At 49.7% G+C, this 26,868-nt stretch overlaps 1 protein-coding gene across 1 annotated transcript in view; it reads right to left on the bottom strand.

Annotated features, from left to right (window-relative positions):
- LOC147101517 (corticotropin-releasing hormone receptor 1-like) overlaps positions 1-26,868 on the bottom strand; it is a 663,409-nt gene that overhangs the window by 339,512 nt on the left and 297,029 nt on the right. The window contains exons 4-5 of the mRNA XM_085966027.1: positions 16,148-16,254; positions 9,308-9,425 (exon numbers count right to left, since the gene is read on the bottom strand). Coding sequence (XP_085822153.1) covers positions 9,308-9,425; positions 16,148-16,254 — 225 coding nt within the window. The remainder of the gene's footprint in view (positions 1-9,307; positions 9,426-16,147; positions 16,255-26,868) is intronic.

The following is a 26,868-nucleotide window of genomic DNA, read 5'->3' as shown; positions in this document are numbered from 1 at the left end:
GTAACTAACCCTGCCCACTAACCACAGAGGATCGGTAACTAACCCTGCCCACTAACCACAGAGGATCGGTAACTAACCCTGCCCACTAACCACAGAGGATCGGTAACTAACCCTGCCCACTAACCACAGAGGATCGGTAACTAAACCTGCCCACTAACCACAGAGGATCGGTAACTAAACCTGCCCACTAACCACAGAGGATCGGTAACTAAACCTGCCCACTAACCACAGAGGATCGGTAACTAACCCTGCCCACTAACCACAGAGGATCGGTAACTAACCCTGCCCACTAACCACAGAGGATCGGTAACTAACCCTGCCCACTAACCACAGAGGATCAGTAACTAAACCTGCCCACTAACCACAGAGGATCGGTAACTAACCCTGCCCACTAACCACAGAGGATCGGTAACTAAACCTGCCCACTAACCACAGAGGATCGGTAACTAAACCTGCCCACTCACCACAGAGGATCGGTAACTAAACCTGCCCACTAACCACAGAGGATCGGTAACTAAACCTGCCCACTAACCACAGAGGATCGGTAACTAAACCTGCCCACTCACCACAGAGGATCGGTAACTAAACCTGCCCACTAACCACAGAGGATCGGTAACTAAACCTGCCCACTAACCACAGAGGATCGGTAACTAAACCTGCCCACTAACCACAGAGGATCGGTAACTAAACCTGCCCACTCACCACAGAGGATCGGTAACTAAACCTGCCCACTAACCACAGAGGATCGGTAACTAAACCTGCCCACTAACCACAGAGGATCGGTAACTAAACCTGCCCACTAACCACAGAGGATCGGTAACTAAACCTGCCCACTCACCACAGAGGAACAGTAACTAACCCTGCCCACTAACCACAGAGGATCGGTAACTAACCCTGCCCACTAACCACAGAGGATCGGTAACTAAACCTGCCCACTAACCACAGAGGATCGGTAACTAAACCTGCCCACTCACCACAGAGGATCGGTAACTAAACCTGCCCACTAACCACAGAGGATCGGTAACTAAACCTGCCCACTCACCACAGAGGATCAGTAACTAACCCTGCCCACTAACCACAGAGGATCGGTAACTAACCCTGCCCACTAACCACAGAGGATCGGTAACTAAACCTGCCCACTAACCACAGAGGATCGGTAACTAACCCTGCCCACTAACCACAGAGGATCGGTAACTAAACCTGCCCACTCACCACAGAGGATCGGTAACTAAACCTGCCCACTAACCACAGAGGATCGGTGACTAAACCTGCCCACTAACCACAGAGGATCGGTGACTAAACCTGCCCACTAACCACAGAGGATCGGTAACTAAACCTGCCCACTAACCACAGAGGATCGGTAACTAAACCTGCCCACTAACCACAGAGGATCGGTAACTAAATCTGCCCACTAACCACAGAGGATCGGTAACTAACCCTGCCCACTAACCACAGAGGATCGGTAACTAAATCTGCCCACTAACCACAGAGGATCGGTAACTAACCCTGCCCACTAACCACAGAGGATCGGTAACTAAACCTGCCCACTAACCACAGAGGATCGGTAACTAACCCTGCCCACTAACCACAGAGGATCGATAACTAGCCCTGCCCACTAACCACAGAGGATCGGTAACTAAACCTGCCCACTAACCACAGAGGATCGGTAACTAAACCTGCCCACTAACCACAGAGGATCGGTAACTAACCCTGCCCACTAACCACAGAGGATCGGTAACTAACCCTGCCCACTAACCACAGAGGATCGGTAACTAAACCTGCCCACTAACCACAGAGGATCGGTAACTAAACCTGCCCACTAACCACAGAGGATCGGTAACTAAATCTGCCCACTAACCACAGAGGATCGGTAACTAAACCTGCCCACTAACCACAGAGGATCGGTAACTAAACCTGCCCACTAACCACAGAGGATCGGTAACTAACCCTGCCCACTAACCACAGAGGATCGGTAACTAAACCTGCCCACTAACCACAGAGGATCGGTAACTAACCCTGCCCACTAACCACAGAGGATCGGTAACTAAACCTGCCCACTAACCACAGAGGATCGATAACTAGCCCTGCCCACTAACCACAGAGGATCGGTAACTAAACCTGCCCACTAACCACAGAGGATCGGTAACTAAACCTGCCCACTAACCACAGAGGATCGGTAACTAACCCTGCCCACTAACCACAGAGGATCGGTAACTAAACCTGCCCACTAACCACAGAGGATCGATAACTAACCCTGCCCACTAACCACAGAGGATCGGTAACTGACCCTGCCCACTAACCACAGAGGATCGGTAACTAAACCTGCCCACTAACCACAGAGGATCGGTAACTAACCCTGCCCACTAACCACAGAGGATCGGTAACTAACCCTGCCCACTAACCACAGAGGATCGGTAACTAACCCTGCCCACTAACCACAGAGGATCGGTAACTAACCCTGCCCACTAACCACAGAGGATCGGTAACTAACCCTGCCCACTAACCACAGAGGATCGGTAACTAAACCTGCCCACTAACCACAGAGGATCGGTAACTAACCCTGCCCACTAACCACAGAGGATCGGTAACTAACCCTGCCCACTAACCACAGAGGATCGGTAACTAAACCTGCCCACTAACCACAGAGGATCGGTGACTAAACCTGCCCACTAACCACAGAGGATCGGTAACTAACCCTGCCCACTAACCACAGAGGATCGGTAACTAACCCTGCCCACTAACCACAGAGGATCGGTAACTAAACCTGCCCACTAACCACAGAGGATCGGTAACTAAACCTGCCCACTAACCACAGAGGATCGGTGACTAAACCTGCCCACTAACCACAGAGGATCGGTAACTAAACCTGCCCACTAACCACAGAGGATCGGTAACTAACCCTGCCCACTAACCACAGAGGATCGGTAACTAACCCTGCCCACTAACCACAGAGGATCGGTAACTAACCCTGCCCACTAACCACAGAGGATCGGTAACTAGCCCTGCCCACTAACCACAGAGGATCGGTAACTAACCCTGCCCACTAACCACAGAGGATCGGTAACTAACCCTGCCCACTAACCACAGAGGATCGGTAACTAAACCTGCCCACTAACCACAGAGGATCAGTAACTAACCGTGCCCACTAACCACAGAGGATCGGTAACTAAACCTGCCCACTAACCACAGAGGATCGGTAACTAAACCTGCCCACTAACCACAGAGGATCGGTAACTAACCCTGCCCACTAACCACAGAGGATCGGTAACTAAACCTGCCCACTAACCACAGAGGATCGGTAACTAACCCTGCCCACTAACCACAGAGAATCGGTAACTAAACCTGCCCACTAACCACAGAGGATCGGTGACTAAACCTGCCCACTAACCACAGAGGATCGGTAACTAACCCTGCCCACTAACCACAGAGGATCGGTAACTAACCCTGCCCACTAACCACAGAGGATCGGTAACTAACCCTGCCCACTAACCACAGAGGATCGGTGACTAAACCTGCCCACTAACCACAGAGGATCGGTAACTAACCCTGCCCACTAACCACAGAGGATCGGTAACTAACCCTGCCCACTAACCACAGAGGATCGGTAACTAAACCTGCCCACTAACCACAGAGGATCGGTAACTAAACCTGCCCACTAACCACAGAGGATCGGTAACTAAACCTGCCCACTAACCACAGAGGATCGGTAACTAAACCTGCCCACTAACCACAGAGGATCGGTAACTAAACCTGCCCACTAACCACAGAGGATCGGTAACTAACCCTGCCCACTAACCACAGAGGATCGGTAACTAAACCTGCCCACTAACCACAGAGGATCGGTAATTAAACCTGCCCACTAACCACAGAGGATCGGTAACTAACCCTGCCCACTAACCACAGAGGATCGGTAACTAACCCTGCCCACTAACCACAGAGGATCGGTAACTAACCCTGCCCACTAACCACAGAGGATCGGTAACTAACCCTGCCCACTAACCACAGAGGATCGGTAACTAACCCTGCCCACTAACCACAGAGGATCGGTAACTAACCCTGCCCACTAACCACAGAGGATCGGTAACTAACCCTGCCCACTAACCACAGAGGATCGGTAACTAACCCTGCCCACTAACCACAGAGGATCGGTAACTAAACCTGCCCACTAACCACAGAGGATCGGTAACTAACCCTGCCCACAAACCACAGAGAATCGGTAACTAAACCTGCCCACTAACCACAGAGGATCGGTAACTAACCCTGCCCACTAACCACAGAGGATCGGTAACTAACCCTGCCCACTAACCACAGAGGATCGGTAACTAAACCTGCCCACTAACCACAGAGGATCGGTAACTAACCCTGCCCACTAACCACAGAGGATCGGTAACTAAACCTGCCCACTAACCACAGAGGATCGGTAACTAACCCTGCCCACTAACCACAGAGGATCGGTAACTAACCCTGCCCACTAACCACAGAGGATCGGTAACTAACCCTGCCCACTAACCACAGAGGATCGGTAACTAAACCTGCCCACTAACCACAGAGGATCGGTAACTAACCCTGCCCACAAACCACAGAGAATCGGTAACTAAACCTGCCCACTAACCACAGAGGATCGGTAACTAACCCTGCCCACTAACCACAGAGGATCGGTAACTAACCCTGCCCACTAACCACAGAGGATCGGTAACTAAACCTGCCCACTAACCACAGAGGATCGGTAACTAACCCTGCCCACTAACCACAGAGGATCGGTAACTAAACCTGCCCACTAACCACAGAGGATCGGTAACTAAACCTGCCCACTAACCACAGAGGATCGGTAACTAAACCTGCCCACTAACCACAGAGGATCGGTAACTAAACCTGCCCACTAACCACAGAGGATCGGTAACTAAACCTTCCCACTAACCACAGAGGATCGGTAACTAAATCTGCCCACTAACCACAGAGGATCGGTAACTAACCCTGCCCACTAACCACAGAGGATCGGTAACTAACCCTGCCCACTAACCACAGAGGATCGGTAACTAACCCTGCCCACTAACCACAGAGGATCGGTAACTAACCCTGCCCACTAACCACAGAGGATCGGTAACTAAACCTGCCCACTAACCACAGAGGATCGGTAACTAACCCTGCCCACTAACCACAGAGGATCGGTAACTAAACCTGCCCACTAACCACAGAGGATCGGTAACTAAACCTGCCCACTAACCACAGAGGATCGGTAACAAACCTGCCCACTAACCACAGAGGATCGGTAACTAACCCTGCCCACTAACCACAGAGGATCGGTAACTAACCCTGCCCACTAACCACAGAGGATCGGTAACTAACCCTGCCCACTAACCACAGAGGATCGGTAACTAACCCTGCCCACTAACCACAGAGGATCGGTAACTAAACCTGCCCACTAACCACAGAGGATCGGTAACTAACCCTGCCCACTAACCAAAGGGCATTGGTAACATAGAAGATCGGAGCAGGAGTCGGCCATTCAGCCCCTCGAGCCTGCTCCACCATTTAATGAGATCATGGCTGATCACCCAAATTCAGTACCCTGTCCCTGCTTTCTCCCCACATCCCTTGATCCCTTTAGCCTTAAGAAATATATCTAACTCCTTCTTGAATATATTTAATGAATTGGCCTCAACTGCCTTCTGTGGTAGACAATTCCACAGGTTCACCACTCTCTGGGTGAAAAAATTCCTCCTCATCTCAGCCCTAAATGGCTTTACCCCTTATCCTTAGACTGTGACCCCTGGTTCTGGACTCCCCCGCCAATGGGAACATCCTTTTTGCACCTAGTCTGTCTAGTCCTGTTAGAATTTTATAAGTTTCAATGAGATACCCTCTCATTCTTCTAAACTCTAGCGAATATAAGCCTAATCGACCCAATCTCTCTTCATATATCATTCCTGCCATCCCAGGTATCAGTCTGGTGAATCTTCGCTGCACTCTCTCCATGGCAAGAACATTCTTCCTCAGATAAGGTGACCAAAACTGCACACAATACTCAAGGTGTGGTCTCACCAAGGCCCTGTACAACTGCAGCAAGACATCCTTGTTCCTGTACTCAAATCTTCTCGCTACGAAGGCCAACATACCATTTGCCTTCTTAACCGCCTGCTGCACCTGCATGCTTACCTTCAGCGACTGGTGCACAAGGACACCCAGGTCTCGTTGCACTTCCCCTTTTCCCAATCTATTGCCGTTCAGATAATAATCTGCCTTCCTGTTTTTGCCACCGAAGTGGATAATCTCGCATTTATCCACATTATACTGCATCAGCTATGCATCTGCCCAATCACCCAACCTGTCCAAATCATACTGGAGTTTCTCTGCACCCTCCTCACAGCACACACGCCCACCCAGCTTTGTGTTATCTGCAAACTTGGAGATATTACATCTAGTTCCCTCGTCTAGATCATTAATATATATTGTGAATAGCTGGGGTCCTAGTACTGATCCCTGCGGTACCCCACTAGTCACTGCCTGCCACTCGGAAAAAGACCTGTTTATTCCAACTCTTTGCTTCCTGTCTGCCAACCAGTTCTCTATCCAAGTCAGTACCTTACCCCCAATCCCATGTGCTTTAACTTTGCACGCCAATCTCTTATGCGGGACCTTATCGAAAGCCTTCTGAAAGTCCAAATACACCACATCCACTGGTTCTCCCTTATCTATTCTACCAGTTACATCCTCAAAAAATTCCAATAGATTAGTCAAGCACGATTTACCTTTTGTTAATCCATTTTGACTTTGTCCGATCCTGTCACTGTTTTCCAAGTGCTCTGCTATTACATCTTTTATAATGGACTCTAGCATTTTCCCCACTACCGATGTCAGGCTTACCGGTCTATAATTCCCCATTTTCTCTCTACCACCTTTTTTAAATAGTGGGGTTACATTAGCTACGCTCCAATCCATGGGAACTGTTCCAGAGTCTATCGAATTTTGGAAGATGACCAGCAATGCGTCTACTATTTCTAGGGCCACTTCCTTAAGTACCCTAGGATGTAGATTATCAGGCCCTGGGGATTTATCGACCTTCAATGCCGTCAATTTCCCTAACACCATTTCCCTACAAATACTGATTTCATTCAATTCCTGCCTCTCATTAGACCCTATGTTCCCCGACATCTCTGGAAGGTTATTTGTGTCCCACTTTGTGAAGACAGAAACAAAGTATGTATTTAATTGGTCTGCCATTTCTTTGTTCCCCATTATAAATTCCTAACTAAACCTGCCCACTAAGCAAAGGGTATCGGTAACTAACCATTCCCACTCATGAAAAGGCTTCATTAACTATCCTGGCCCACTCACCAAAGGATATCAGTAACTAACCCTGCCCACTAACCAAAGGACATCGGTAACTTAACTTGCCAACTAACCAAAGGGCATCGGTAACTAAATCTGCCCACTAATCAAAGAGGATCGGTAACTAAACCTGCCAACTAACCAAAGAGGATCGGTAACTAAATATGCCCACTAACCGAAGGGCATCGGTAACTAAACTTGCCCACTAACCAAAGAGGATCGGTAACTAAACCTGCCAACTAACCAAAGAGGATCGGTAACTAAATATGCCCACTAACCGAAGGGCATCGGTAACTAAACTTGCCAACTAACCAAAGAGGATCGGTAACTAAACCTGCCAACTAACCAAAGAGGATCGGTAACTAAATATGCCCACTAACCGAAGGGCATCGGTAACTAAACTTGCCCACTAACCAAAGAGGATCGGTAACTAAACCTGCCCACTAACCAAAGGGCATCGGTAACTAAACCTGCCCACTAACCAAAGGGCATCGGTAACTAAACCTGCCCACTAACCAAAGGGCATCGGTAACTAAATATGCCCTCTAACCAAAGAGCATTAGTAACTAAACCTGCCCCAACCAAAGAGGATTGGTAACTAAACCTGCCCACTATCCAAAGGGCATCGGAAACTACGGTAACTAAACCTTCCCACTAACCAAAGGACATTGGTAACTCACCCTGCCCACTAACCAAAGGGCATCGGAAACTACGGTAACTAAACCTTCCCACTAACCAAAGGACATTGGTAACTCACCCTGCCCACTAACTAAAGGGCATCGGTAACTAAACTTGCCCACTAACCAAATGGCATCGGTAACTCACCCTGCCCACTAACTAAAGGGCATCACTAACTAAACCTGCCCACTAACCAAAGATCATAGGTCACCGACACTCCCCACTAACCAAATTCCTTTCAGGTTTTATCCATTTCTACACTTTGCATTACGCCCGAGGTGTGAGCTGCACTCTCAGTGTGTGTCACACTCAGTGTGTGTCACACTCAGGGTGTGACACTCTCAGAGTGTGTCACCCTCAGTGTGTGTCACACTCAGTGTGTCACCCTCAGTGTGTGTCACACTCAGTGTGTGCCACACTCAGGGTGTGACACTCTCAGAGTGTGTCACCCTCAGTGTGTGTCACACTCAGAGTGTGTCACCCTCAGTGTGTGTCACACTCAGTGTGTGTCACACTCAGGGTGTGACACTCTCAGAGTGTGTCACCCTCAGTGTGTGTCACACTCAGGGTGTGACACTCTCAGAGCGTGTCACCCTCAGTGTGTGTCACACTCAGGGTGTGACACTCTCAGAGTGTGTCACCCTCAGTGTGTGTCACACTCAGTGTGTGTCACACTCAGGGTGTGACACTCTCAGAGTGTGTCACCCTCAGTGTGTGTCACACTCAGAGTGTGTCACCCTCAGTGTGTGTCACACTCAGTGTGTGTCACACTCAGGGTGTGACACTCTCAGAGTGTGTCACCCTCAGTGTGTGTCACACTCAGTGTGTGTCACACTCAGGGTGTGACACTCTCAGAGTGTGTCACCCTCAGTGTGTGTCACACTCAGGGTGTGACACTCTCAGTGTGTGACACTCTCAGGGTGACACTCTCAGGGTGACACCCTCAGGGTGACACTCACATTGTGTGACACTCAGTGTGACACACAGACTGACATCAGCAATCTTCACATCTTCACCTCTGTGCTGAGGAAATCTGTATCCTTCCCCCTCCCCATCCCCTCCCCCTCCCCATCCCACACCACCCCCCACCCTCTTCCCCTCCCCTCCCCACCTCACCCCATCCCATACCCTCTTCCCCTCCCCCTCCCACACCATCCCCCACCCTCTTCCCCTCACCCTGCCTTCCCTTCCTGGATCCTACTGCATCACCACAATCGTCTAACCAATTGGCCAGTGTGACACCGTGCCCCCCCGATGAGTCCTCGTGCCGATGTGAGTTACACAATGAGCAGATACGAACCTCGTTACTGGCGTGGATCCTGGGGTCGATCGCCTGCAGCACAAACCATGTGGCATTGCGGAGAATGAAGGTGGAAATCAAATTCCAGTGGATGATGTTCCTTAGACACCGGATGCTCCTAATATGGGAACGAAGAGGACACATTGAACAGGCGTCCTGTTCCATTAGTGAAGCTTCTTTTGCTCTGCATTAGTCCCTGTGCATATGCTGACTTGGGGCTAAATTCAATAGGCCCGAAAACAGGCGCGGGGATCACGATGCGCGATTAACCCGTGCCCGTTGCTTCCGATGCAGGCAGCAAGCTCATTAACATGATTGGAGCATTCAGCCAGCACTGAACGTGCTGAGTGGCTGAGTGCCTCAGCAGGGCCCCAAGTTTCTGCGAGCACCACTTTAAGGGGAGGTGCATCCTGGCTAGAGCAGGTGCTGGAGCTCTTTGTGGAATAGATTCTGAGCAGGAAGAAAACTGAATAATAGCACAACTGGGGAAAGAGCGTGCTCCAGGTTCTTTGACGGTGGGCATGAGGAGTATGGTCCTCTACCAACAGGGGGCCAGGACATCCTTCAGACAAACTCTGCAAAGGGCAGATAGCCGTGATGGTCACTGCTAGGAGTGAAGCCCCGAGGAACTGGATGCAGTGCCTCAAAAAGTTCAATGACCTCACACGAGTGGTCGAGGTCAGTGAATTTATCTTCACATATCCCACTAACTGTACACACTCCTCTTCACTCACCTACCAACAACCTCTATCAATACTGACTCATACCTAACATTCATAGCTTCACCTCACCCTCACACACTTAGCACTGCTGCAAGCCTCACACCCTTGTCTCACAGCCTGCACACACTGTCAGATATTCAACCATCACCCAATCACATGGCACCACACTCACTGACACACGTCCCTATTTCTTGCAGGACAAGTTGGTGCATAACCGGAGGCAGCAGACGCTAACCAGCGGGGACAGGCACGGCTGCATGGCCTTTCCCCGATGGAGGAGACGATGGTCACCATCACTGGAGCGGCCATCGCTGAGGCCGTGACAAGCAGCTGGGTTGAATCCATTGAAGATGACGGTATCCACATATCTAATCCTCCTTCTCATATCCCACTTCCCCCTCGTCCCACAATCTCTTCTGATTTACAAGCTGCGCATGGTGTAAGCATGCACCTCTTGCTTCCCGCCCTTCCTCTCACCACAACCCTACCCTTGTGCCTTTCTCCTTTCAGACAGCCAAGAACTGCCACCTGGCCAGACACTGGCGGAGGAGCACGAAATGCAAGAGGAAGAACACAGAGGCGCTGAACACACAAAACCATCACTTGATTTCACACTCCCAGACACCAGCTCAGATACTGACACTCCGCGTAATTTAGAGCAGAGCTCAGACATGGGATCTGCACATGGTGAGACACTGGGCATGAGCTGGCTGCTGCCAGGGCAGGGGGAAAGAGTAGTGCAGGTGTCAGCTCCCCGTAGGGTGAGGTTGCACACGAGTTCTGCTGCACAGGATATTCATTTGAGGACTTTGATGGGGCAGCCTGCAGAAGAACGCTGATGGGTATGCACAATGAAATGCTTGGTGCATTGGCAGGCCTGCCAGAAAGCCTGAATGCAGTGCCAAGGAGCATGGAGGAGTCCAACACCAACCTTGCACAGGGCTTCATGCAGAGCTTGGAGCCCATCCTTTACAGCCTGGAAGTGGTGGCCAACTCCATTAACGCACTTGTGGACCCGGCCATGATGCTGGGTCTGACGGCCAATGTCTCAGCTTCCATTGCAGCACAAGCAGCATCCAGCCAACGTCTCAGTGCTGCAATGGAAGCTCAGACATTTGTAACTGGTGAGTGAAACTGGTTAGTGTGGGACTAGTGAAACTGGTTAGTGTGGGACTAGTGAAACTGGTTAGTGTGGGACTAGTGAAACTGGTTAGTGTGGGGCGAGTGGAACTGGTTAGCGTGGGACTAGTGTAACTAGTTAGTGTGGGACTAGTGAAACTGGTTAGTGTGAGGCTAGTGTAACTAGTTAGTGTGGGGCAAGTGGAACTGGTTAGTGCAGGGTGAGTGTAACTGGTTAGTGAGGGACTAGTGAAACTGGTTAGTGTGGGGTGAGTGTAACTGGTTAGTGTGGGACTAGTGTAACTGGTTAGCATGGGACTAGTGAAACTGGTTAGTGTGGGACTAGTATAACTAGTTAGTGTGGGGCAAGTGGAACAGGTTAGTGTGGGACTAGTGGAACTGGTTAGTGTGGGACTAGTAACTAGTTAGTGTGGGGCAAGTGGAATGGGTTAGTGTGGGACTAGTGTAACTGGTTAGTGTGGGACTAGTGTAACTGGTTAGTGTGGGACTAGTGAAACAGGTTAGTGTGGAGCGAGTGTAACTGGTTAGCATGGGACTAGTGTAACTAGTTAGTGTGGAGCAAGTGGAACGTGTTAGTGTGGGACTAGTGTAACTGGTTAGTGTGGGACTAGTGAAACTGGTTAGCGTGGGACTAGAGTAACTAGTTAGTGTGGGGCAAGTGGAACGGGTTAGTGTGGGTGAGTGTAACTGGTTAGTGTGTGACTAGTGTAACTGGTTAGTGTGGGACTAGTGTAACTGGTTAGTGTGGGACTAGTGAAACTGGTTAGTGTGGGGCAAGTGTAACTGGTTAGTGTGGGACTAGTGAAACTGGTTAGTGTGGGGCGAGTGCAACTGGTTAGTGTGGGACTAGTGTAACTGGTTAGTGTGGGGCGAGTGTAACTGGCTAGTGTGGGGTGAGTGTAACTGGTTACTGTGGGGCTATTGAAACTGGTTAGTGTGGGACTCGTGTAACTGGTTAGTGTGGGACTAGTGAAACTGGTTAGTGTGGGGCGAGTGGAATTGGTTAGTGTGGGACTAGTGAAATTGGTTAGTGTGGGACTAGTGTAACTGGTTTGTGTGGGACTAGTGAAACTGGTTAGCGTGGGACTAGTATAACTAGTTAGTGTGGGGCAAGTGGAATGGGTTAGTGTGGGACTAGTTAAACTGGTTAGCGTGGGACTAGAGTAAATAGTTAGTGTGGGGCAAGTGGAACGGGTTAGTGTGGGTGAGCGTAACTGGTTAGTGTGGGACTAGTGTAACTGGTTAGTGTGGGACTAGTGAAACTGGTTAGTGTGGGGCGAGTGTAACTGGTTAGTGTGGGACTAGTGAAACTGGTTAGTGTGGGGCGAGTGCAACTGGTTAGTGTGGGACTAGTGTAACTGGTTAGTGTGGGGCGAGTGTAACTGATTAGTGTGGGGTGAGTGTAACTGGTTACTGTGGGGCTATTGAAACTGGTTAGTGTGGGACTAGTGAAGCTGGTTAGCGTGGAACTAGTGAAACTGTTTAGCATGGGACTAGTGCGACTAGTTAGTGTGGGACTAGTGAAACTGGTTAGAGTGGGACTAGTGAAACTGGTTAGTGTGGGACTAGTGAAACTTGTTAGAGTGGGACTAGTGAAACTGTTTAGTGTGGGACTAGTGAAACTGGTTAGTGTGGGGAGGGTGTAACTGGTTAGTGTGGGACTAGTGTAACTGGTTAATGTGGGACTAGTGAAACTGGTTAGTGTGGGGTGAGTGAAACTGGTTAGTGTGGGACGAGTGTAACTGGTTAGTGTGGGACGAGTGTAACTGGTTAGTGTAGGGCTAGTGAAACTGTATCGCGTGGGACTAGTGTAACTAGTTAGTGTGGGGTGAGTGGAAATGGTTAGTGTGGGGCGAGTGTAACTGGTGAGTGTGGGACTAGTGAAACTGGTTAGAGTGGGACTAGTGTAACTGGTTAATTGGTTGCTAGCAACCAGACATGCCACGCAAGCTCAGACGGCTGGTTGCCTCCTCCCTTCCCCTTCTTCCGCCTCCTCTTTCTCCTCCTCCTCCACTGCCTCTTCCTCCAGTCAGCACGGGGTTAATCAGAGACACTCAGCACTAGGGCATCAAAGGTGGTGGTGAGGGTGTGCTTGAGCAGATCGGTAGCTGCAGAAATGTGGTGGTGAATGGAGGGACAAAGGCTGGACAGTTGGGATTTCATAAGTGCAGTTGTAAGAGAGATGGGAGAGAGTGTTTTCTAGGGGCGGACATAGAAGGAAGTAGGGTTGGGGCGTGGGGGGGGTGGAAGGGAGATGTTGGTAGAGAGCGATACGAGGAAATGATCAGAGATGGTCTTATCTGCAATTGACATGATGGGAGTAGCGAGGCCACGAGAGATGGCGCGGTCGAGGGGGTGAGCATGAATATTTGGTTGGGGAGTTTACATGGAGGGAAAGATTAAGGGAGGCTAGGAGGCTAGTGAACTCAGAGGAGAGAGAGCGTGATGAATTGAGGCGGTGGTTGAAAGCACCGAGGATGAGAAATCATTCAGTACAGAGGCTGAGGGAGGAGAGCAGTGAAGATACCTCGGTAATAAAATTTTTTATGGTGCTTGGGTGGGCAGTAGAGAACAAGAATTTTAAATGAGAGGGGTGGAATAAGGTGAGATGCTCAAAGGAGGAGAAACTGCTGGAGGAATAGGGGGACAGACCCAGGAGTGATTTGGTGATGAGAGCCACACTGGGTATAGTCGCTCTGTGACAGTATTCAGATACAGTCGCTCTGTGACAGTGTTCGGGTACAGTCGCACTGTGACGGTGTTCGGGTACAGTCGCACTGTGACGGTGTTCGGGTACAGTCGCTCTGTGACAGTGTTTGGCTACAGTCGCTCTGTGACAGTATTCGGATACAGTCGCTCTGTGACAGTGTTCGGGTACAGTCGCACTGTGATGGTGTTCGGGTACAGTCGCACTGTGACGGTGTTCGGGTACAGTCGCACTGTGACGGTGTTCGGGTACAGTCACACTGACGGTGTTCGGGTACAGTCGCACTGTGGCGGTGTTCGGGTACAGTCGCACTGTGACGGTGTTCGGGTACAGTCGCTCTGTGACAGTGTTCGGGTACAGTCGCACTGTGACGGTGTTCGGGTACAGTCGCACTGTGACGGTGTTCGGGTACAGTCGCTCTGTGATGGTGTTCGGGTACAGTCGCTCTGTGACAGTGTTCGGGTACAGTTGCTCTGTGACGGTGCTCGGGTACAGTCGCTCTGTGACGGTGTTCGGGTACAGTCGCTCTGTGACATTAGGTACAGTCGCTCTGTAACAGTGTTTGGGTACAGCCAATCTGTGACAGTTATCGGGTACAGTCGCTCTGTGACAGTGTTCGGGTACAGTCGCACTGTGACAGTGTTTGTGTACAGTCGCTCTGTGACAGTGTTCGGGTACAGTCACTCTGTGACAGTGTTCGAGTACAGTTGCTCTGTGACCGTGTTCGGGTACAATCGCTCTGTGACAGTGTTTGGGTACAGTCACACAGTGACATTGTTCGGGTACAGTTGCACTGTGATGGTGTTCGGTTACAGTCGCACTGTGACAGTTTTCGGGTACAGTCGCTCTGTGACAGTGTTCGGGTACAGTCGCACTGTGACAGTGTTCGGGTACAGTCATTATATGACAGTGTTCGGTACAGTCTCTCTGTGACAGTGTTCGGGTACAGTCGCTCTGTGGCAGTGTCCGGGTACAGTCGCTCTGTGACAGTGTTCGGGTACAGTCGCTCTGTGACAGTGTTCGGGTACAGTCACTCTGTGACGGTGCTCGAGTTTACCCCAGCCATTTAAAGTGGGGTACTGGAGGAGTTGTGAGTTGAGTGTGAATTGAGTGTGAGTTGAGTGTGAGTTGAGTTGTGAGTTGTTTGTGAGCTGAGTTGTGAGTTGAGTGTGAGTTGAGTTGTGAGTTGAGTGTGAGTTGGGTGTGAGTTGGGTGTGAGTTGGGTGTGAGTTGGTTGTGAGCTGAGTTGTGAGTTGAGATGTGAGTTGAGTTGTGAGTTGAGTGTGAGTTGGGTGTGAGTTGAGTTGTGAGTTGAGTGTGAGTTGGGTGTGAGTTGAGTTGTGAGTTGAGTGTGAGTTGGGTGTGAGTTGGGTGTGAGTTGAGTTGTGAGTTGAGTGTGAGTTGAGTTGTGAGCTGAGTGTGAGTTGAGTGTGAGTTGGGTGTGAGTTGAGAGTTGAGTGTGAGTTGAGTTGTGAGCTGAGTGTGAGTTGAGTTGTGAGTTGAGTGTGAGTTGAGTTGTGAGTTGAGTGTGAGTTGAGTTGTGAGCCAACTGTGAGTTGAGTTGTGAGCTGAGTGTGAGTTGAGTTGTGAGTTGAGTTGTGAGTTGAGTGTGAGTTGAGTGTGAGTTGGGTGTGAGCTGAGTGTGAGTTGAGTGTGAGTTGAGTTGTGAGTTGAGTGTGAGCTGAGTGTGAGTTGAGTGTGAGTTGAGTTGTGAGTTGGGTGTGAGCTGAGTTGTGAGTTGGGTGTGAGCTGAGTGTGAGTTGAGTTGTGAGTTGGGTGTGAGCTGAGTTGTGAGTTGGGTGTGAGCTGAGTTGTGAGTTGAGTGTGAGTTGAGTGTGAATCTCATCCCATGTTCCACGATGTCGGCCCCTCAGATTCTCTCACCTGCCTGCAGCGTGACAGTGAAACACTTTCAGTCCCAACAGGGTGAGAGCCTCTCAGCTTCTGGTGATTGCTGGGTTGTGATTGGCCGTAATACATTCTTCTCAGAGCAAAATACACATTTGAACCAAAGGTAGTTTGTTTTTTTACCGCATTCAGACTTGCTGCAGAGAAAGGGCAAAGCACCAGCCCACACTCCCTACTCGGCTCCTAGTTCAGGAGTCTGACTAGTTCAGGAGTGACCTGACTCTCCCCGACCCCCCCCCCCGTCCTGGGTGCCTTTGATGTGTTCCGGGAGGGTCTGATCGCTGTAGTGGGCTGTGTCCACATTCTCACTAACGGGCTGCACGGTGAATGAAATAGAATCCATGAAACCTGCAATTCTCTTACCTCAAACGCATGAAAAGCATGAAGGCAATGATGAGGGCAGCTAAGGAGAGGCAGTGTCCCAGGTAATTGATGATCACTGCAAGCTTGTAATGAATCTGATGCTTCCTCTGAAAGAGAAGAGAAAGTGTGTGAATATCACAGGGCTCACCCCACTCACAATCTCTATTTCGCAAAGGTTTCCTGCTCAATATGGTGAGGGGTTCAGTACTGGAGCCGCTTTCACACATTGTCAATGTAAACTTTGCAAACTAGGTAAAATTTCAATATTCCACAGTGCGAGAGATGCTTTTAAACTGAAGCGAGATGAAAGACTTCCCACTGGGACAGCTGCCGGTTTAATGATCCAGCTCACAGCTAATTCCAAGATTAGAAATCCTGTTGTATTGTCTGAGGTTCTTGAGTGAGCGGCTCGGTCTGTCTCGCCTCCCCTCTAATTGGCACCATTGTGTGATCGAGGTATCCTGGCTGGAATTCATCTTGCACGGGACTGTCCTGAGAAAGCTTGACTGTCAGCTCACAGATTCAGCTCCTCCTCTGTCCTCTCAGCATTCACAGGCTCCATGTTACCCACGCTCTCGCTCGACTTCTCATTCTCTCTCTTTCCTTTTTCCCTTTCTCTGTCTCGCTTTCTCTCTCTCCCTCTCTCTAACACTAACCCTATCTCTCTCCGTCTCTCCCTTTTTCTCTCCCTCTCTTTCTGTCTCTGTTTTTCTCTTTGTATTTCTCGCCTTTCTCTTTCTCTCCCGTCTCTCTCCGTTTCTATTTCTCTCTCCCTCTGTTTCTGTCTCTGTCTCTCTGTTTCTATTTCTTTCTTCACTCTGTTTCTCTTCTTTCTCTCCTCTCTTTTTCTTTCTCTCTCTCCCCATCTCTCTCTCTCTCTCTCTGTCTCTCCTGTTTCTCTCTCTATATAGAAATTGTCAGTCAATAAGATAATTTGAGGCTTGGCATGTAGCTTCAGGTCAAAAGTTGGGAGGCAGAAATTCCTCTCCTGGGGGAGATCTGTGGTGGGTGGAGGTTGACTCACCTCATGGATGCTCCCTGACCCCATCCAAAACCCGGAGTTGGCCTCATTAGCATAAAGCTGGCAAGCCCCTGCGCTATTGGTGCATTGCCCCGAGGTGGGAGATTGCACCTTGCTGCAACTTGAGCATCAGCTGTCGGGCCCAAGGGTCTCCCCAAATTACTTTCAACACCCTCATTTCAATGTTTCTACTTTTCCAATGGCAATCGATCACCCTGCAATCGATCACCCTGCAATCGATCACCCTGCAATCGATCGTTGCAATCGATCACCCTGCAATCGATCACCCTGCAATCGATCACCCTGCAATCGATCGTTGCAATCGATCACCCTGCAATCGATCGTTGCAATCGATCACCCTGCAATCGATCACCCTGCAATCGATCGTTGCAATCGATCACCCTGCAATCGATCACCCTGCAATCGATCACCCTGCAATCGATCACCCTGCAATCGATTGTTGCAATCGATCACCCTGCAATCGATCGTTGCAATCGATCACCCTGCAATCGATCACTCTGAAATCGATCGTTGCAATCGATCACCCTGCAATCGATCGTTGCAATCGATCACCCTGCAATCGATCACTCTGAAATCGATCGTTGCAATCGATCACCCTGCAATCGATCATTCTGAAATCGATCGTTGCAATCGATCACCCTGCAATCGATCACTCTGAAATCGATCGTTGCAATCGATCACCCTGCAATCGATCACTCTGAAATCGATCGTTGCAATCGATCACCCTGCAATCGATCACTCTGAAATCGATCGTTGCAATCGATCACCCTGCAATCGATCACTCTGAAATCGATCGTTGCAATCGATCACCCTGCAATCGATCACTCTGAAATCGATCGTTGCATTCGATCACCCTGCAATCGATCACTCTGAAATCGATCACCCTGCAATCGACCACCCTGCAATCGATCACCCTGCAATCGATCACCCTGCAATCGATCACCCTGCAATCGATCACCCTGCAATCGATCACCCTGCAATCGATCACTCTGCAATCGATCACTCTGCAATCGATAGCTCTGAAATCGATCGTTGCAATCGATCACCCTGCAATCGATCACTCTGAAATCGATCGTTGCAATCGATCACCCTGCAATCGATCACTCTGAAATCGATCGTTGCAATCGATCACCCTGCAATCGATCATTGCAATCGATCACCCTGCAATCGATCACTCTGAAATCGATCGTTGCAATCGATCACCCTGCAATCGATCACTCTGAAATCGATCGTTGCAATCGATCACCCTGCAATCGATCACTCTGAAATCGATCGTTGCAATCGATCACCCTGCAATCGATCACCCTGCAATCGATCGTTGCAATCGATCACCCTGCAATCGATCGTTGCAATCGATCACCCTGCAATCGATCACTCTGAAATCGATCGTTGCAATCGATCGTTGCAATCGATCACCCTGCAATCGATCACTCTGAAATCGATCGTTGCAATCGATCACCCTGCAATCGATCATTCTGAAATCGATCGTTGCAATCGATCACCCTGCAATCGATCACTCTGAAATCGATCGTTGCAATCGATCACCCTGCAATCGATCACTCTGAAATCGATCGTTGTAATCGATCACCCTGCAATCGATCACTCTGAAATCGATCGTTGCAATCGATCACCCTGCAATCGATCACTCTGAAATCGATCGTTGCAATCAATCACCCTGCAATCGATCACTCTGAAATTGATCGTTGCAATCGATCACCCTGCAATTGATCACTCTGAAATCGATCACCCTGCAATCGACCACCCTGCAATCGATCACCCTGCAATCGATCACCCTGCAATTGATCACCCTGCAATCGATCACCCTGCAATCGATCACCCTGCAATCGATCACTCTGCAATCGATCACTCTGCAATCGATAACTCTGAAATCGATCGTTGCAATCGATCACCCTGCAATCGATCACTCTGAAATCGATCGTTGCAATCGATCACCCTGCAATCGATCACTCTGAAATCGATCGTTGCAATCGATCACCCTGCAATCGATCGTTGCAATCGATCACCCTGCAATCGATCACTCTGAAATCGATCGTTGCAATCGATCACCCTGCAATCGATCACTCTGAAATCGATCGTTGCAATCGATCACCCTGCAATCGATCACTCTGAAATCGATCGTTGCAATCGATCACCCTGCAATTGATCACTGTCTAATCGATCACTGTTATTGATCACCCTGCAATCGATCACTCTGAAATCGATCGTTGCAATCGATCACCCTGCAATTGATCACTCTGAAATCGATCGTTGCAATCGATCACCCTGCAATCGATCACTCTGAAATCGATCGTTGCAATCGATCACCCTGCAATCGATCACTCTGAAATCGATCGTTGCAATCGATCACCCTGCAATCGATCACTCTGAAATCGATCGTTGCAATCGATCACCCTGCAATCGATCACTCTGAAATCGATCGTTGCAATCGATCACCCTGCAATCGATCACTGTCTAATCGATCACTGTTATTGATCACCCTGCAATTGATCACTACAATCGATCACTGCAATCAATGACTTTGATCAATTACTCTGCAGTCGATCATGCTGAAATCAATCACTGCAGTCAATTTTAATTTTACTACTTTTCCAATGGCAATCGATCACTCTGCAATCGAATATGTCAATCAATAACTCTGCAATTGATTACTTCAATTGATCACTGTAATCAATCACCAAAATTGATCACTCTGCAATCGATCGCCCTGCATTCGATTACTGCTGGGAACGCTCCCTTTTAAATGATTGTGGGCCCCACTCCTTCAAGTCCTGACATGTTAGTACACCAGCTCATGCTTTGCACTGGGAATAATTCAGGCTGGACTGAAGGGGCTTTGAGCAGCTGCCGTTATCCTGCCAGTGGATTCAGGAGACACTGGCTCCCACTTCCAATGGAATTTTGTTCCACTAACAATAAGGATCGGAGAGCCAGTGTAACTCAGCCCCACCCAAATCCCCCCCCCCTGCCCCCACATTGTGAATAATTCACCCCCATTGGGAGGGACTCTTGGGACTGAGAGGCAATCTGTACCTCACCAGCATGTTGTATAAGAACAGTAAATGTGTGGTTGATTTGAGTTGCATTGTTGTGTATGCTGAGAGCTGCTCACTGAAACAGGCCTGGTTATGGGTCCTGCAAGATGTATCGGGGCTATTGGACCGGTGCAGGCAGCACTCAGTGAGGGGAACCTACTTTCTTGTCATCCAGCTGTTCAGCTTTTAGCCAACTGTGACCAGTGTTTAATCCAAACCAATACTAAAGCAAGAAGGCGAATCCCTGGAAAATTCAGAACACTGAAGCATGTTTACTGAAGATTTTGCTTGGTATTAGCTCAACACTGACCTACATGGGAGCAGAGAGAATCAGAGCAAGAGGTTACTGGAGCACCAATCAATGGTCTTCCAGGGTGACCCTCCTAAGCTGTCCAAGAAGGAAGAGACACTAGAACTCAAGGCCGGCATGGCAACAGTTGTGAGCATGTGTGAGAGAAGCTATGATTGTCTGTATAATGGGAGCTCTGCTGGAGGTGGCTATGGGATTGCCACACGCGCCAAGGTACACAGCAGCAGAACACAAGATATGTAGATTGTGGAATAGCCACCATATTCTAACGTTCCTAAGTGCATTCTGCAATGACTGCAGCTGCCTTTTATGCTCAGAAAACCTGAGGTCCACATCAACAGAGAACGGAGATGGCCAGCCCACCTACAGCCGGCTCCTGGTCTTCCTGTTCCACTACCACCTGCTCCTGCTCCTGCACTGCGTAGCACCCAGTGAATTCCCCTCCAATCCCACAGGCCACATTCCTGCTCCTGCACTGCGTATCACCCAGTGCATTCCCCTCCAATCCCACAGGCCACATTCCTGCTCCTGCACTGCGTAGCACCCAGTGCATTCCCCTCCAATCCCACAGGCCACATTCCTGCTCCTGCACTGTGTATCACCCAGTGCATTCCCCTCCAATCCCACAGGCCACATTCCTGCTCCTGCACTGCGTATCACCCAGTGCATTCCCCTCCAATCCCACAGGCCACATTCCTGCTCCTGCACTGTGTATCACCCAGTGCATTCCCCTCCAATCCCACAGGCCACATTCCTGCTCCTGCTCTGTGTATCACCCAGTGCATTCCCCTCCAATTCCACAGGCCACATTCCTGCTCCTGCACTGTGTGTCACCCAGTGCATTCCCCTCCAATCCCACAGGCCACATTCCTGCTCCTGCTCTGTGTATCACCCAGTGCATTCCCCTCCAATCCCACAGGCCACATTCCTGCTCCTGCTCTGTGTATCACCCAGTGCATTCCCCTCCAATCCCACAGGCCACATTCCTGCTCCTGCTCTGTGTATCACCCAGTGCATTCCCCTCCAATCCCACAGGCCACATTCCTGCTCCTGCACTGCGTATCACCCCGTGCATTCCCCTCCAATCCCACAGGCCACATGCTCCTGTCTGGTGAGTTGTAGGCTTCGAGTGAGTGACAGTGCCTTGTTTAAGAGTGATTTCCTCCTGTAGCTTCCTGGTTTTCAGAGAAGAGAAACAAGTTGTGATGAACCCTAATGTCAATGTGGACGAAGTTTGCGATCCATGGAATGGCTGACAGGGAAGTGATTTTTGCCACCTGCTTTGGTTCCAGTTGTATTGATTTCTTTGTGGGTTCAATGACGAGACATTTATGAAAGAGAATGTCTTTTAATCTAAAGTCTGTTCAACTCTTTATACAGCATTTCAGGAGACACCATGCTAGTGATCCATCTAGAACGAAACTGAAACTAAACTAAACTGCCTTGCTTGTCTCGGTCACATGCCCTCTGCTGGTCAGGCGCAAGCAATCAATACATGCAAACATGCTGGTAAGGCATCATAATCTAACAGGCAAATACCATCTCTATTTGCTGATATCATTACATCTCCTTTTCTTAAAACAAAAGTATTTTACTTTTAACTAACAACATGTTTTCTTTGTATTAATCTGCATTTTAACTGTAACACTTAATGAACTTACATTATCATTATCATGATCAAGGTTTTTTAACCTTGCTTTGTGTGTTCACATGAAATATGTCAATATTGAAGAAAGAATAAGATAACATTACTTCCTTCTATAACAATAGTCCTTAAATTTGCTCAATGAGTCTCTCAGGAGGCTTCACGTGTCTTGAGGATTTTCTGATTGATTGTCCTTGAATCTGAGTTGTTGCCTCAGATGATGGTTTCTCAGCTGTGTGATCAGGTCGTTCAACAGTATCAGTCTTCTGACTTGCTGTGGCTGGTCCCATGAGAAGATCTCGACGATTTCTTCTCAGAACAGCACCCTCATCTGTCTGAATGGTGTATGATCTTGGTTGAACTTCACTCAGGACAGTTCCCTTCTGAGTCCATGTGTTTGTTTTGTCTTTGAACCTTACTTGGTCACCAGTGTGGAGTTCAGGTAGGTTTTGTGTTCCTCTGTCATAGTAGTACTTTTGCTTTTCTTTCTGTTGTTCTTTGAACTTCCTCACTTTCTCCCCCTCTTTTGTTTTCAGGAGGTTCTCTGGGATGGGTAGGTTTGACCTTAGCAGACGTCCCATAAGGAGTTGGGCTGGTGACATACCACACTCGAGCGGCGTTGTGCGGTATACAAGCATGCTCTGGTAGAAGTCAGTTCCACTGTCTTTTGCCTTGTACATCAGTCTTTTCACTGTGTTTGCGGGCTCTCCTGGGTCAACAGCTCTGGACAACGTGTCTGCTGTATACATCAGCTTACCCAGTGTGTACGCAACATTCAGTTCATCATAGACTGTCTCTCCTTCGCTTTCCACAACGAGGACTCTCTTTACCAGGTTCAGTCTCTCACAGGCTTTTAAACCTAGTATGGCTTGCACATCCTTTGGCACCACGATTAATGCTAGCGTGTGCTCTCTGTCCTTGTGTGTTACTTTGAAAATGCATCTTCCTTTCACTGGTATATCAGTACCTGTGTATCCTGTCACTTTCACTTTTATTCCATGTATCTTTGGCCTGGGTCTAATTTTCTTAAAATCAGTCTCTGATATCACATTAACTTGTGCTCCAGTATCCAATTTAAATGGAATGTGTATGTCATTCACTTTTAGTGTCTACATCCAGTCTCTTTCTTCTTTTTTGTTTTCAGACACAACATCTACATAGAACTCCTCTATCTCGCTTTCATCCACTGTATGGACCTTGCTTTGTTGTGCTTGGTTCTTACAGCAACGGGCATAATGGTTGTTTTTGTTGCAACTATTGCATGTTTTACCATATGCTGGACACTTTTTTGGTGGATGCTGTGTACCGCATCGACTACATGACTTTCGATTGCCCCTTTCATTTTTGTTCGCTGGCCACGCCTCTTTTTTCACATTGGCGCTCTTTTTGTTAAACGGTTTGTATCCGTCCATTCTCACTGCATCCACGTTGCAGCTACTGTCACTGAACAGCTCCTTTGCCTGCAACTTCACAGTCTCTGTAGCCCTACACAGTGCTATGGCTTTTCCCAGGTCTAGATCTTGCTCTCTTAGCAGTCTTTCCCTTAGACCATTATCTGGAATACCACACACCAGTCTGTGTTTTATCAGCGAGTCTGTCAGTCCCCCAAATTCACATGTTTTGCTTCTGTTTCTCAGTTCAGTCACATACTGATCAATAGTCTCTCCCGTTTTCTGTACACATGTGAAAAATCTGTGCCTCTCAAATGTCACGTTACGTTTAGGTATGCAGTAGGCCTCAAACTGTTCCATTATTTTATCTAGCTTCATTTTGTCTCCATCAGCAGCGAATGTGAAGTTATTATACACCTCCAGCGCTTCATCACCCACGACATGTAAGAACAGTGATGATTTCTTTTTATTACTTTTCTCGTCAGCTCCGATTGCCGCTAAATACAACCCCACACGTTGTTTGAATCTCCTCCAATTTTCAGCCACATTACCTGTCAACTGAAGCTTCGTCGGTGGGAGTAAACCTTCCATTTTTCACTTCGTTAGCTATTCTCTAATGGTAAGTAACGATGTTCTCTTTTGGCTTGCTAATCTGTGGAGAGCTGATTTAACTTCAGATTTTTCCTCTTCATCTCTTTCAATCACTTCTGACACCATGTATTGATTTCTTTGTGGGTTCAATGACGAGACATTTATGAAAGAGAATGTCTTTTAATCTAAAGTCTGTTCAACTCTTTATACAGCATTTCAGGAGACACCATGCTAGTGATCCATCTAGAACGAAACTGAAACTAAACTAAACTGCCTTGCTCGTCTCGGTCACATGCCCTCTGCTGGTCAGGCACAAGCAATCAATACATGCAAACATGCTGGTAAGGCACCATAATCAAACAGGCAAATACCATCTCTATTTGCTGATATCATTACAGCAGTCAGTGAATGAATGAATAGGATGGGAAAAAATAAAGAGCGAGCGTGCTGGAATAGCTGGGCACAAACCCTGAGCCCTCCTCATGCCCCAGCCCCTGCTGCCTTCAGATTCTCTCTGCCCTGATGTCATGGTGTAGGAGAATGAAGGTTCTGGGGATCTCGCCTAATGTGGCTTCTCCTTGTTACCCACAGCCTTCTCCTGCAAAGTGAGTAGAAAGGGTTGAATTCTTAAGATGGGCAGAGGGCGTTCACATAGGTCCTTGTACCAGCTGTAGTAAATATGATTACAGGAACATGCTGATACAGTACGTGGAAAGAGTCGGAGAAAGATTAGCGCAATCTCTGCCTGATCATGGGTAAAGTCACTGCTCACACTTGTCCTGGTTACTGATTCACATTATTGTGAGGTTTGAGTGGGTTTCCTACCTGGATACACCAGCTGAGATGACAGAACACTTTCTAGCCAGTTCCTCGGAACAAGTATATAATTGATGTGGTTCCCCACCTCCTGACTGGCACATGGTGACTATCCACCAGAGACTCTCCCTCCTCTGTCACACATGCTCCAGTAGAGGGCTAAAAATTTGGCGTTCCCAGCCCATAATTGGCTACTCACCGTGGGTTGTGATTGACAGGTTAGCAATGCGTGCTCCCAGTGCAGAATTTCATTCCATGATTTATACAACACCAAACGAGGTGTAGTGCCAGTTCTGGGACCGCTCGTAGACATGTCACATGCACTGTCACATTGCTGCTTTCCGAGATTTCTCGCCTCCTGCAGTGAGGCTCCATTGAAGCATGCAGCTTTTCACCCACTCACGGGCTGGCTGCCCATCACAGGCATCACTGGGTCCTGCAGATTGCCCACTGGATGCAAATAAAACTAATCCTAATGCTCAGCTAGATTCAGCACTCTGGGCACTCGGGGCACTCGGGGCACTCGGGGCACTCGGGACACTCGGGGCACTCTGGACACTCAGGACACTCGGGGCACTCGGGGCACTCTGGACACTCAGGACACTTGGGGCACTCGGGACACTCGGGGCACTCTGGACACTCGGGGCACTCGGGGCACTCGGGACACTTGGGGCACTCTGGACACTCAGGACACTCGGGGCACTCGGGACACTCGAGGCACTCTGGACACTCAGGAAACTCGGGGCACTCGGGGCACTCTGGACACTCGGGAAACTCTGGACACTCGGGGCATTCTGGACACTCAGGACACTCGGGGCACTCGGGGCACTCGGCGCACTCTGGACGCTCAGGACACTTGGGGCACTCAGGACACTCGGGGCACTCTGGACACTCGGGGCACTCGGGGCACTCGGGACACTTGGGGCACTCTGGACACTCGGGGCACTCGGGACACTCGGGACACTCGAGGCACTCTGGACACTCAGGAAACTCAGGAAACTCGGGGCACTCGGGGCACTCTGGACACTCGGGAAACTCGGGACCCTCGGGGCACTCTGGACACTCAGGACACTCGGGGCACTCGGGACACTTGGGGCACTCTGGACACTCAGGACACTCGGGGCACTCGGGGCACTCTGGACACTCGGGAAACTCGGGACACTCGGGGCACTCTGGACACTCAGGACACTCGGGGCACTCGGGACACTTGGGGCACTCTGGACACTCAGGACACTCAGGGCACTCGGGGCACTCGGGGCACTCGGGGCACTCTGGACACTCAGGACACTCGGGGCACTCGGGACACTCGGGGCACTCTGGACACTCGGGAAACTCGGGACACTCGGGGCACTCGGGGCACTCTGGACACTCAGGACACTCGGGGCACTCGAGGCACTTGGGCACTCGAGGCACTCTGGACACTCGGGAAACTCGGGACACTCGAGGCACTCTGGACACTCAGGAAACTCGGGGCACTCGGGGCACTCTGGACACTCGGGAAACTCGGGACACTCGGGGCACTCTGGACACTCAGGACACTCGGGGCACTCAGGACACTTGGGGCACTCTGGACACTCAGGACACTCGGGGCACCCGGGGCACTCGGGGCACTCGGGGCACTCGGGACACTCGGGGCACTCTGGACACTCGGGGCACTCGGGACACTCGGGACACTCTGGACACTCAGGAAACTCGGGGCACTCGGGACACTCGGGACACTCTGGACACTCAGGAAACCCGGGGCACTCGGGGTACTCTGGACACTCGGGAAACTCGGGACACTCGGGGCACTCTGGACACTCAGGACACTCGGGGCACTCGGGGCACTCGGGGCACTCGGGACACTCGGGGCACTCTGGACACTCAGGAAACT

The sequence above is a fragment of the Somniosus microcephalus genome, chromosome 24 (genome assembly GCF_052327205.1).
Source record: "Somniosus microcephalus isolate GS21.2 chromosome 24, FLI_Smic_1.0, whole genome shotgun sequence".
Lineage (NCBI taxonomy): Eukaryota > Metazoa > Chordata > Chondrichthyes > Squaliformes > Somniosidae > Somniosus > Somniosus microcephalus.
The sequence above is the reverse complement of the archived record's forward strand: the minus strand, read 5'-3'. Positions and strand labels throughout refer to the sequence as shown.